Source organism: Plasmodium cynomolgi, chromosome 11, assembly GCF_000321355.1.
Source record: "Plasmodium cynomolgi strain B DNA, chromosome 11, whole genome shotgun sequence".
NCBI classification, from domain to species: domain Eukaryota; phylum Apicomplexa; class Aconoidasida; order Haemosporida; family Plasmodiidae; genus Plasmodium; species Plasmodium cynomolgi.
The window spans coordinates 510192-522977 of NC_020404.1; the positions used below are offsets into that span (position 1 = coordinate 510192).

Genomic DNA, 12786 nt, shown 5'->3' on the forward strand with positions numbered 1-12786 from the left:
TTTTTTTTTTTTTTTTTTTCCCCCCTTCTTCCTCCCTCTCTGCAATTTTATATTGAGAACATGCTAAAATGAATTACACATTTGCGCAATGGATTTATTTCGTCATATATATCCGTATATATATACCCTCTCCCTGAAGCTTACAAATCTGTTTTTTATTTTGTTTGTTCATTCTTTCATTTAAAGAGTAGAATGAGTGTCGCTACTGTTGCTGCTGCCGTTGCTATTGCGCCGCTGTTTCCGTTGCTGTTATCGTTGCTGTTACTGTTGCTATTGCGCCGCTGTTTCCGTTGCTGTTACTGTTGCTGTTACCGTTGCTGTTCACATGGGTTGGTTTATACTTCCAAATTTTAGTCTTTAGTATTATTTTAAACAAAATGCATTTATTGTACGAATACATAATAGCATCCCTACCACCACCACCCACGTCGTTTCATGCACGTAGTATACTCGCACTCTCACGTGTATGTAATATCTTCTCTCTATTTCCCCCCCGCTCCCCTATCTCCCAATACCAATAATGTACAATGACACATGCAACGTCAATTCTATGCTACGTCAATTCTATGCTACGTCAATCCTATGCCACGTCAATCCTATGATACGTTAATCCCTTGCTGCTTCAATCCCTTGCTGCTTCAACCCCACGCTGCTAACACCCCATGCTACTTCTTCCCACTCGATGAGCTAATTTTTCCTCAAATTTTGTTTTACGCACCAGATGGATAAAGTGCATGCACATTTTTGCCCACACAATTTTTTTTGATTTATTTTGCCATGCTTAGGAAAAAATATTTCCGCTGTTTGCAAATAATTCGTGGCATTGTTATTTCGCAAAAGTGCCATCTCCGAATGCATTCATTTTTACATTTTTGAAAATATTGCTTTCGATTTTTCTACAATTTGACGCGCATGTTCCGTTTCTTCCCCTTATTGATGATTTTTTTTTATCCCCACTTTTGCGCCCATCTTATGCATGTCCTGCCCATGCAATGTACTACTTTGCATGTGTGTGTATACCTTCGGGGGAATGTATGCAGGCATGTGTAACCACGTGGGCGAAGAGGAGTACATCCCCTCCCCTCGTGCATTTGTTTATCCACACATATACACATGTAGTAGTTATATATCTTCACACATACGTGTTTGCGTGTGGATGTTCACCCACTTGGACAGCTTTCCCAATTGGGTATTTTCAAAAAAAAAGGACTATTCAAAAAAAAGAAAAACGACAATTTAGCTTTTTCCAAATTGTCCAGTTGTTTTATTTATTTTTTTCCTTACCATGTTTACATGTTTCCTCTGTGTTGTTTTTTAACATGCAGTATTTTTTTGATGAAAGAGGAAATTGGTACGAGTACTCCATTTTGGAAATAGTATTTTGTGCCCATTTATGTGTACATTTTTTTGTACCTGAGGGTATTCCATCCCTCTGAGGTGTCTTCACGGAGGGCTAGGAGAGGGATTCCCCCCCGCCTCTCAACCCTTTACAGAAAAACTACGCCGTGACAATTTAACCAAATTGTTGATCTTCCCATCGCGAGCGAGGAAGAAATTGACGCGCAGCTGTTCTCAGTTTTATTTTTATTTTTTTCATATTCCTTCAATTTTTCAGTATCTTAGGAATTATTTTATTATTATTTTTTTTTAACTTTAATTTGCACACTGCTCACCGAGTGTGTGCCCATCCTTTTGCGAAATCGCTTTGTTGAAAAGTTACACCTAGGTTGAACTTTCAAAAATTGAGTACAAATGGGTAAAAAGAAAATGTTACAGTAGAAAGTGGTAGGCACGGGGAGAAAAGGGGCACACACATGTACGTAAAAGTATGCAACTGGGCAGGTACGCCGTCACGTAAGCTTCCACTTGTGCATGCGGCCCCCCATACACATAAATACACATACATGCATACACATACACCTATACACATACATACACACACACACACGCACACCTCACAGCTTCTTTATAAAAACAAAGTTATTCTGACACTTGATGTCGGAGCTGTCCACCTGCACGTGGACCTGGATATTGTCATAGAAGCTGAGGGAGAAGAGCACCTCATTATTTTCGCCGAGCTTTTGAAAGCGCTTGCGCTTCTCATCGAACACAAACCCGTCCTTCCTCTTCAAGTAGCAAATGCCCTCCACGGAGTAGCAAGGTAAAAATATCTGCACTCCGTTTTTCTTCAAATTCGTAATTACTGCATTGGTAATTTGATTCCCCACTTTTTTAATGTAAAGGTAAGAGAAAAATTCAACCGATGCTCGTCCTGCAAATCTGGCATTTCTGTATTTTTCATTTAGTAAAGAAACTTGTTTGTTCAGATAAATAACGTCCAGGTATTTGCTATCCAATTTTTCAATATCATAAATATGATTCAGAACTCGATGAACCATTATATCTGCGTATCTCCTAATAGGTGATGTAAAAAAGGTATAGATATCTGCAGCCAATCCATAGTGTCTCAGCATTTCAGTATTGTGTACATTATATCCTGAGATAAACACAGCTTCATTCATACATTTGGTGATAAGAATTTTTAAAATATTAGATAACATTTTGTCATCCTTCAAGTTTATATTATTATGAGTGGGAAAGTTCTTTAGACGTTCCGGACTTAAAATCGTGAATATTTATCGATTCTAGATAATCATTTAATTCTTTCAGATTTTCATTTTTTGGTGGAGGATGCCTTCTCAAAACACTGGCTGCCTTAAAACCTTGGTAGATTATTCTTGCTACGGATCGGTTAGCTAAAAGCATAAATGCTTCAATCAGCTTATTCGTTTCGTATGATACATATGGCTTTAAATTTTTCGTTTTTGAAAAATCATTGGATTCAAATTCGAATAGTACTTCTGAATTGCCTCTCAGCTCCAGTGCTCCTTCATTTAGCCACTTCTTCTTTAAGTGCTTCGCTATGCTGTTCAGTAATCGTAGCGCCTCCGCCGTGGGGGAAGAATCCTTCCTGTCGTCAATTACATTCTGTGCCTGCTCATATGAAAAGGATTTATTACTTCTGATGATACACTTACTCACGTTGATATCCCTAATTTCGTAATCCATATCAAATGTGAAAATGCAGCTGTAGGTCAGTCTATCTTGACCTTCTACTAAGGAACACAAATCTGTGGTCAGCAATTTTGGAAGCATTTCAACACGCTGGTTTATTAAATAAACTGTTGTACACCGTTTGGAGGCTTCCAAATCTAGTGCACTATTCTGCTTTACGAAGTAAGACACATCTGCTATGTGTACTCCTATCTCTATAACCTTATGTTCCTCCAGCACTTGCACGGATAGTGCATCGTCAATGTCTTCACATCCTGGTGGGTCAATACTAAACGTTAGTACATCTCTGAAATCTTTCCTCTTTGCATATTCCTCCTCTGGAATTATCCAATCATTTGGAGGTAGACACTTGTAGGCGCTTTCGCTAAACTCCTTCGTCGATACATTGTACTCGTTATAAATCAATTTAGTTTCCGTCTCGATATCATCGCATATACCTAACACAGATAAGCACCTCCCCAACGGGTACTTGGAATTATAATCCCATTTGTCAATAACAACAATTACTCTTTTATTCTTTAGCTCTTCTCCCATGCTGCTCTTTATTATGATATATGGTACCTTATTATTAAAGGCTTTAAAAAATAAGATTTTTTTTTTGTGTGCATTTTGTTCCTTTTCATATGCCTTTATCACTCCTCCGTATTCTTTTCTTCCTCTGCTGATGATTCCGACTACCTTTCCGTACACTTTGCTCTTTCTGGCGTTGTTCTTGGGGGGGGTCTCCGCTTCGCTTCTTCTCTTTGGCGCCCCCTGATGATGTACCCCCTCATGCCGCTCCCCCTCATGCTGTTCCCCCTCCTGTAGCTCCCCCTCCTGTAGCTCCTCCTCCGGACTGATCACCTCCTCAAAGTAGTCTTCCTCCTCCTGCCCGGAGAGCTCCCCCTCGCCATCCTCCAAAATCTGCACCGCTACCACATCATTGTGTAGTGCTCTGTTCATACGTTTAGACCCCCTTATAAGAACTTCATCCGTGTCTGTAATTTTTACTAGAGCCATTTTATTAACACAGATAACTTGAAAAATACCCTTCACAATGAGATTATCCCTAAGCCTTTGAATCATTTCCTTTCTCTCCAAATGGGGTTCGAATATTCGTTTGTTCTCTACCATGGGGTACGTATCCTCATTCGAATCTGCTTGACAATTTTCCACAACTCCCTCCTTGGTATGCTGCTCATCAATTATCATGTCTTCTTCAAAGTACATTTTTAATGTATCCAAGTTTATAGCGCCAAGTGCATCATTCTTTTTACTCTCCCTTCTTAACCCCTTCACATATTCGTACAGACTAAAACAAGAAATGTCATTTTTCAAGCAGTCATCCTTTAAAAAATTATTATTACTTATGACGATTAATTTGAGGTTGGAATTATGTTGCTTAATCCATATGACTATTTTTATGATTTCTTGTACTTGCTTCGTTTTCAGATCTGCATTGTCATCCACGTAGGTAAACTTACAGTACTTGTTCGCAAAGACACTGTAGCGCTTGCTACTGCTGGGATTACTATCATCCGTCTCGTAACACAGCTCGTGTAGCTTTTTATGCAAAATTTTATTAAAGGTCCTCACATGTTCATATATCGTCAGGGGGATTAATATGTTATCCAGACTGCACTCGTACAAGAAGTCTATATATTTTACTATGGTGTTTATGTCTAAGATGAGAATACTTTTCTCTGAATCTAGGTACTTTTTTTTGTTTTTATTTTCGCATATGTTGCATCTCTCTACTCCACAGCTTATGTCGTTTCGCAGATACACCTCCCTCACGATTTTCGTGATTCGGTGATTCGCGCTGCACTTGTAGAAGCACTTTTGGACGCGCTGGTCGTTTTTGCGGTTTAGGAACTTGAAGCGCTGCATGGTGTGGCGGTACGGCGGTGTGGCGCAGATGCGGTGGCGCGACCAAGCGATGAAGCGATGTGGCTGCTAACCGGGCAAACTGCTAACCGGGCAAACTGCTAACCTGGCAAACTGCTAATGTTCCACTAACGGATGGGCCGATGGCTCACGGGGTGACGTGGCGAATGGCCCGATGAATTGACAAGCGCGACGCGTACTACGGCAGCCCATCGAGTACCAACTCGAAATTCCCTTCTGGGAACGGCACCTTAACAAGGAGCTACCACGCATGCGCACAACCTGCTACTGGAGAGTCGTTTCGGAAAAAACGTCGTCATGAAGCGGTAGTCAAAGTGGAGAAGCTGCAGCGGGGAAGAAAAAGAGAAACAAAAACAAAAAAGAGAGAGCAGTAAAAAAAAAATAAATAAATAAAAACACTTAACCGGAAAATTGCGCCATGTTTGCAACTAAAAAATTTGCATTTTCGAAATAACGCCACTCAGTTTTGCACTTCCTACAGTGCCGCACTTAAGCTTCACAGTGCGGGGGAAAAAAAAAAAAAAAAAACACCCTCTGTGTAAACACCTCCCAATGGGGGGGAATGGAAAAAAAAAAAAAAGAGTTAGAATCTACCCCATTTCGTTCCTTCATTTACAAGTCTGACTTAAGGATCCCTATCACATTCATTTGGATTTTATTTTTCTTAATGCTTTTTTTTTTTTTCCCATTTGTGCGAATTTCCCCGTTTTGGCCTAGGTAGTCCAGGGCCCTTTTTTGGTACTACTCCGCATACATCATTCCGAAAAGAAAAAAAAACAAAAAGAAAAAAATACTTACCACTAAAAAATACACATTTTAAGAAAAACTCCATGTGTCATTGGAGTCACATTTATCACACGGGATAGACCTCTCCTTCACTTCCCCACAATTTAAGCAGAAAAAAAGGAGAAAAAAAAAGGAGAAAAAAACGCGGGGAAAAGTAAAATGGACAGGTACGATAAATCATGGAGAGAATAATGCCATACGAGTTAAAAAGCGCGCAAGCGGTGAAAACAAAGGGAATACATGACCATCGAAGTCGCAGCGCAGATAATCAAAATGGCCATTTTGAACAACTCAGGGAGGGGTCTTTTCCATACCACTAAGCCGGTTTAAGATGTCTCTCCATGTTCGCCTTAACTATAAGGCTTACCGCTCCCCTTAATATTACTCCCCCCAAAAAAACGTGCAGGAAAAAGCCAAAGATCCCGCCTTCGTCTTATTTACTCTTTTGTAACGCCGAGCGGGAAAATGTGAAGCAACTTCTACTGGAGAAGTCTGAAAACAAGGCAACGGTAAAGGCTACTCGTTATAAATAATCGATCAGCATAAAATTGCATCAAGTAAAGGAAGCCATGCGAATGATGCACGTACATGTGTGACCTGCTGCATCCATATTCAGTACGAAATAAAATGATGACACCCCTTTTTGCTCACTCCTCTTTGCACGATTGTTTTTCCCGTGTGCAAAGATTAGAATAACGGACATTCAGAAGGAACTGAGTAGTAAATGGAAAAGCTTATCGGAGGAGGAGAGAAAGGTTAATCAGAAAAAGGAATAACACAATAGGGAAAAAGAGAAAAAAAAAAAAAAAAAGTTCACATACATTTTCTTTCCCCATTATTTTATTTTTACTCAAGGTGTATGAGGAGCAGGCACAACTACTGAAGATAAAGTATAACGAAGAGCTCCTCGATTGGGTAAAATGGATAGAGCTGAAGAGACATGACAACCCAGCGAAATAGGCCTACATACCGATAAAGAAGAAAAAAAAAACCCAAAATAATAGCTTGCACCCACCCCATTGCAACTGTTCCATTGCCATTTCCCCCCTTTAACCGTTCAGCAAAAATCCGGAAACGCAGACGCAGCAGGAGACACGTTAGCACAAGAGGAGCAGAGATCATTTTATTCTTTTTTTTTTACCACCTCGTTATTCGGCCCACATACTCAAAAGGGCCACACTGTACAACGAATATGATGCCTTCTAAAGAGATTTTTTTTTTTTTTTTTTTATTTCGCATGCCTCACCACATACACACCACAGCGGCATAATTAGCACGTCCAAATTTCCTGTTGTTAAAATTCAGAAAATTATGCACCTAAATAGCAGCGTCAGGAAGGTACGAAAAAAAGGAAGTAGCCACGAAAAGGGAGTGCGTCTTTCCAAGCAAAGGACGATTGTGTCAGTTCCGAATGATAGCAAAATACCATTCACATGGTGGTAACCCTTTTGTGGCTTTTTTTTTTTTTTTTCAGATAAACAATGAAGCCATTAATGTTTTCCAAAAGGCCATGGTTAGATCGAATAGCACAAAAGGGCAGATAAAAAAATCCAGTAAACTTTTTGTGCACTTGGAGCGGTATCTCTCACCCTGTGAATATTTCATCCCTCCATTCTCCCCCATCATGAATGCTGCATAATTCCCCAACAGATCATGTTCCTAATTGAACTGGTGAACAAAACCCTTGAATTCAAAAATGAGAAGAACACGTCCAAATTTATCACATCCCTCGACATAAGTTAAAAACGAATGAACTTCCTTTTCGCTTCGTTTGATATAGAACGACGCTCGTTTACCATTTTTGCAATTCCACGGATGAGTGGGCTGTGCGCTTGTGTACGTTTTGCGCTCTTGTGATGCCTGCACAAATGCCCCCTCAACTGCTGTACACCCCTTCAGTATGGTGCATAAAAAGAGAAGGCATCAAGTATAAATTCCTCGAAGGTCCTAAAAAGAAAGCACAATTCTGCACCCCCCGAATTTTAAAAACGTTTAAATTCATATGGTATATGTGTACGTTTGTATGCCGTTACGCTACACTTTTTTTTTTTTTTTCCCCCTCCCGATAATGCTTACAGATTGTCTTTACCTGCTGAAGGATCAAAGCATAAATACATTCTTTGTTGAGGAGGAAGAAAACGACGGTAATGGTTTAATCAGACAAAAGATCAAATTTTACTTGTATTCATTTTGCACATTTAGCGCGTTGTGGAAGGAACAAGGGAGAGGAATACAAAAAGAGGATAATCTAGCCAAAAGGCAGATTACTTACTCTGACGCAAGTAGCTGTTCTTCCCTTGTTCCTTTTAAACCCCAAACGGAGTTCACTTTTATGCTTCCCGAAATGTACGCCTCAATTTTTCCATTGCACCACTCCGATATGACTCCTCTTTGCCACTTTCAAAGAATCCCTATTTGACCTATGCAACGAAGACAAAAAGGAATACAACTACGATGTTGAGGAAAAGAAACTCAGTAAGATGAAACGAAGGGGACAAGGAAACAGAGTCAGGGAAAAAGCAATAGAAAATAGAAACATATATGCTGACATAACGACGTATTTTAAGAAGGCTTGACTGGAGGGATGGGAATAAAACAAGACGATGTTAATCTGGAGGATGAGCACTTTATGGGGTCCACTTGGTGCAGTCCTTTCCGTACAGGTCATTGCACCCAATCCATTTTGCAATTTACCAAAAATGGGTTTCCTATCCTGTCCGCTAAAAGCAATAACTTGTCGTAAAAGAAAAAGCAATTCCTCTCACCTTTTGAACGAACCAAACATTTTCATGAAAAGGGTTAACCCGCTTTCCATGTGTCATTTTTAATTAACTATATTTTTTATTTTTTTTTTTTTTCCCACACAACTCTTTCAAAAGAAAGAATGAACGTAAGAGCGCCACTTTTGGAATGCTGAACAAGCACGTCACTGTGTATAAAAAAAAGCCGACAATGTATTCGCAAAAAAAATAAAATAAAAATGTAAACCACTTCAAATAAGCAATGTGCCATTTTGCATTCTGAACGCGTGCACCAATCGGCTAGTTGGCAAATTAAGAGCATCGACTGTTATGTAGCAAAAATGCGAACGAAAGGGTCACGTCAGGAGGCGGAACTTCATAGAAGCGGAACGGCGAAATCATGCGTTGTCCCAGGTGCACACCCTACTGCTGATTCAACGCTACATGTAGATTTCTCCCCCATGTATTACGTCACTAGATTGAAGAGCAAATTTTTTTTTTTTTTTTTTTGGTAACTTTTCACTTTTTTCTATAATTTTGAAGGGAAACAACTCGCAGCTCTGCATTTCCATTCATCATTAACCGCGCAGTAGGAAGAGCGTCGCAGAGGGATCCCCCAGCTTTATGTTGTAATGAAGTAGTAAAAAAAAAAGGACAAGGAATGGAAAAAGAAATAAAAAATGACAAACAAAGGATAGCAAATCGTAGCACAGTAGCGATATAAGGAAACGCCAATTTGTGTTGAGACCACTGGGAAGCATTGGCGATCCCCCACAATTGGTACTTTCCCAACGGGGTACTTTCCCAAAGGGGTACTCTTCCAAAGGGGTACTTTCCCAAAGTGGTGTTTCCCCCCCCTTGGCTACCTGCCAAAATGCGCACAAACGAGGGCAAGAAACGCATCGCACTTATAGATGCGGACCATTACATAATAAACTACAGAAGCACCATAACGACGTATGTACAAAATATATGCAACAATCTGCTTAAGGGAAATGGCGAATCAGCAAAAGATGCTAATAACGAGTGGGACGCCAAGAGGAGGGAACGGATCATCTGCGTTTTCATGTTCAGCATGTATCTTAACAATATCCACAGGAATTTAAATCTCTTCAGTTATTTACATGACGTGTTGATAAAGTATAACCATCTGATGGGGAGAAGTAGGACCAGCCAAGGAAGGGTAGAAGGGGGTGATGATAGCAAGATGTACAAACTGGACCATAGCGAGGTGAATGAAACTCCCTTGGGTGGAGGAACATCGCAACAGAGGGAGGGGAGGCAGAAACAGAAGGAAATGGAACCCCCTGTCGAACAGTGCATGGGAAAGGAAGATGAAAGGTCCAGCTGGCAAAGCCCTAGTCGAGATGGAAACCGCGACGAACCAGGAGATATTACCCACTTTATGCACGACCTGATAAAAGACAAAAACTACGACAACATGGACAATGTGACCGAGTCGAAAGTCTGCTTCTTAAACATAAAAAATAAAGGGAAGAATACGAGGGGGTCGCCTGAATCGTTAAGAGATTCCTTCGACGCGGAAGGGCACACGTGTGCAACTGAACTGAGCAGCAACTCGAAGATGGGTGGGACGCATCTGGGCCATGCGACTAAGGGGAGCGGCACCAGTGACAGCGATGAGGAAGCAGTGGAAGATGCTGAGGAAGACGCGGAGGAAGAAGCGGAGGAAGACGCCATGGAAAACGTCGCTGAAAACTCCGTCAAGAGCGCCGCGCATCCCGACGGAGATGGCACATCTCGCTGGGCCAATCGCAGCACGCGGGCCGAGGCTGTCGACGAAGCGAGTCTAGAGGACCCGCAAGACGACTCCTTCCACGAATCGCAAGGTAGCACCTACCGTTTTAGCAACTCCTCACCAGTGTGCCAAGGTCAAAAGCAGTTTTTAATAAACTACAATAGTGTAAACCTGAAGGTGAAAAATTTCGACAGTCTGCTCTCTGTGGAAAATTTTTTAGTGGAACAAAAAAAACAAACAAACATACAATATTCCTCGAAGGAAATTGAAAACCTGTACAGAATAATTGTACTGTCCAAATTACACATAGGAGTATACCCCTTTTTGACCTTTTTAAAAAAAAAAAAATATTTTTTTTCAGTTCCAATAAAAAGTTAACACAGACACTATTCAGGTATTTTAAAATTTCCAAGCATTTTAAAAATTGTTACAAAATAATTGACTCATTTGAGGAACTGAAAAAAAATGGAAACGCCGATAAAGAGGTGCTCATATTTAGTAATCGGGAATGTTTTGTAAGTTCCGCAAAAAGGGAAGGATATTTTAAGGTAGCAGGGGGGAAGAAAAATCCTTCCATGGCAACAAACTGTGATGATGTCAATTGGGATGTGTTAACACAAAAGGAGAGTCTTCTTTCAAATACGTCTGACTATATATCGAATAAATATAACGACGTTGTGTATCCCTTTCTGCGAAATTGTAATTTAACGGAGGACATACTATCATGGCGCATTTTTTACATTTTTAAAAAATATATGTACATACACGGCACGGTGGTGAAAGGATTTGGAAGAGGCAGTAAATATTTAAAAATCCCTACGGCTAATATTTCCTACTCTAATTTAACCTCCACTGATATTATGCCTGGCATATACTTTGGTATATCTAGATTGAAAAAAAAGATTTACAAAACGGTGGTTTCAATTGGATATAATCCCTTCTTTGAAAATAAGCACATAACTATAGAAGCCTTTTTATACTACAAGACCAATACTTTATTTTATGATGAGGACATCCATTTAATTATTGTTGGTATTCTTCGAAGCGAAAGCAACTTTTCCTACTTTTCTCACCTCATTCATGCCATCCAGTTTGACTGCGAAATTGCACGCATCATTCTCAGCAAACTTCAGGATGACGAGCAGTTTGTCCGCTGCAGGGATTACCTCCAGTCGTTGTAGCGATGGGTGGCAGGGCGACAGGGGTGACAGGGGTGACAGGGGTGGAAGCGGGGTGCATTCTGCGTGCAGGACATAGGCCATATCTAAACGTGCAATATTCCTCCCCTTTGCACTATCCTGCTGAAAAAATAACCACCAAACAAATAGGGAAAGTAGAAGGAAAAAAAAAAAAACACTCCATTGTAGGTCACCCTTCAAACGAGTTCCCAACCCATATTTGCAAAACAGCTCCATTGGTGTGAACTGGAAAGAAGATACACATACAAATGCTGTTCCTCCACGTGTCCCTTTTTTACTATGCCATCCGTTCCGTCGCTTCAGAGGGGCATTAGCGTTTGCGTAGCGACATGTGTAAATTGTTTCCAGCGCTTCATTTGGTTATACGCCTATTCGTCAATTCGTCAATTAATTTATTTTCGCACCCGTGTAGACCGCTTCTATCGTCCGCCCCTCCCAAGGTGTTTAACCGATTTGCCAATTTTGTAAGTCACCGCGTTTTTCTTTCCTTTCCATTCCTTTCGTTTTTCTGTAACATTAGTCCTGCGTGCGGGAGCACGCGAGATGAACGAATCGAAGCCAGTTGATCGTAAGATAACAGCTAACCCCAATGCACACGTTTATATATACCTATATGCAAGTGGTATGCCCAGCATATGTCGCACAACTGGTGCTGCCGCCAACCATTGGGGGGGTAAACAGGGCCACCTTAAAAATGCGAAAATGGAAGAGGTAATTTCGTGGTCGCCACACATCGAAAAGATCGTTGCATTTGGTAAAACATTGAACATTTGCGATCGACCAGTTTAGGATTCCTCAAAAGGGATATGCATCAATGCAGCTAGGGCCTCTCCCTTTTGTCGTTTTTTTTTTTTTTTTCCCCCACCCAGCATCGTCATTTTGGAGAATTGGATATCCCCATTTTTGCGCAAAGTGGGAGGTAACAAATAGAGCCCCCCTTGGCGCGTATTCGCATATAATATATTTGTTCCGCATAGTGGGAATTTTTTTTTCAATTCACCCACGGTTATGCATGCATAGTAACACCAAACAGGGGAACCAAAAGAAACAACATGTTTGTAAAAGAAGCAGTTCGCATTTTGTTAGCCACTTTGGAGTTAAAATTATTTCCTTTTTTTTATGTTCCCCACAGGGTTGTTGTTTACCTACATTTAGCTTGTATTCCCCCTTTGAAAAAAAAGAAAAAAGTTGTAAATTTAGTGGGAACGTTTTGCTGCGCTTCCGCCACCCCCAACCCAAATGGTTAAATGAGCATCTTTGCAGGTAGCTTTTGTAGGTTTTTTTTTTTTTTTTCTTATGCCCCCCAGTTGCCAATTGAACGCCGAGAAAAAAAAAAAAA

At 40.6% G+C, this 12786-nt stretch overlaps 3 protein-coding genes across 3 annotated transcripts; 2 read left to right on the top strand and 1 right to left on the bottom strand.

The window, feature by feature from the left end:
• Positions 1-2586: 2586 nt before the first annotated feature.
• Positions 2587-4938, bottom strand: PCYB_112130 (mitotic control protein dis3 homologue; the record flags this gene model as incomplete). Its single annotated transcript, XM_004223091.1, has 1 exon — positions 2587-4938. A coding segment is annotated over one exon (2352 nt), but the record flags the coding sequence as incomplete, so codon positions are not given.
• A 1216-nt stretch (positions 4939-6154) lies between these two features.
• Positions 6155-7491, top strand: PCYB_112140 (high mobility protein 4; the record flags this gene model as incomplete). Its single annotated transcript, XM_004223092.1, has 5 exons — positions 6155-6257; positions 6435-6503; positions 6604-6663; positions 7223-7261; positions 7399-7491. Coding segments are annotated over 5 exons (363 nt in total), but the record flags the coding sequence as incomplete, so codon positions are not given.
• Positions 7492-9363: 1872 nt separating this feature from the next.
• Positions 9364-11429, top strand: PCYB_112150 (riboflavin kinase / FAD synthase family protein; the record flags this gene model as incomplete). Its single annotated transcript, XM_004223093.1, has 2 exons — positions 9364-10560; positions 10623-11429. 2 exons carry the CDS (start codon positions 9364-9366, stop codon positions 11427-11429), a joined length of 2004 nt encoding a protein of 667 aa, XP_004223141.1.
• Positions 11430-12786: the final 1357 nt, after the last annotated feature.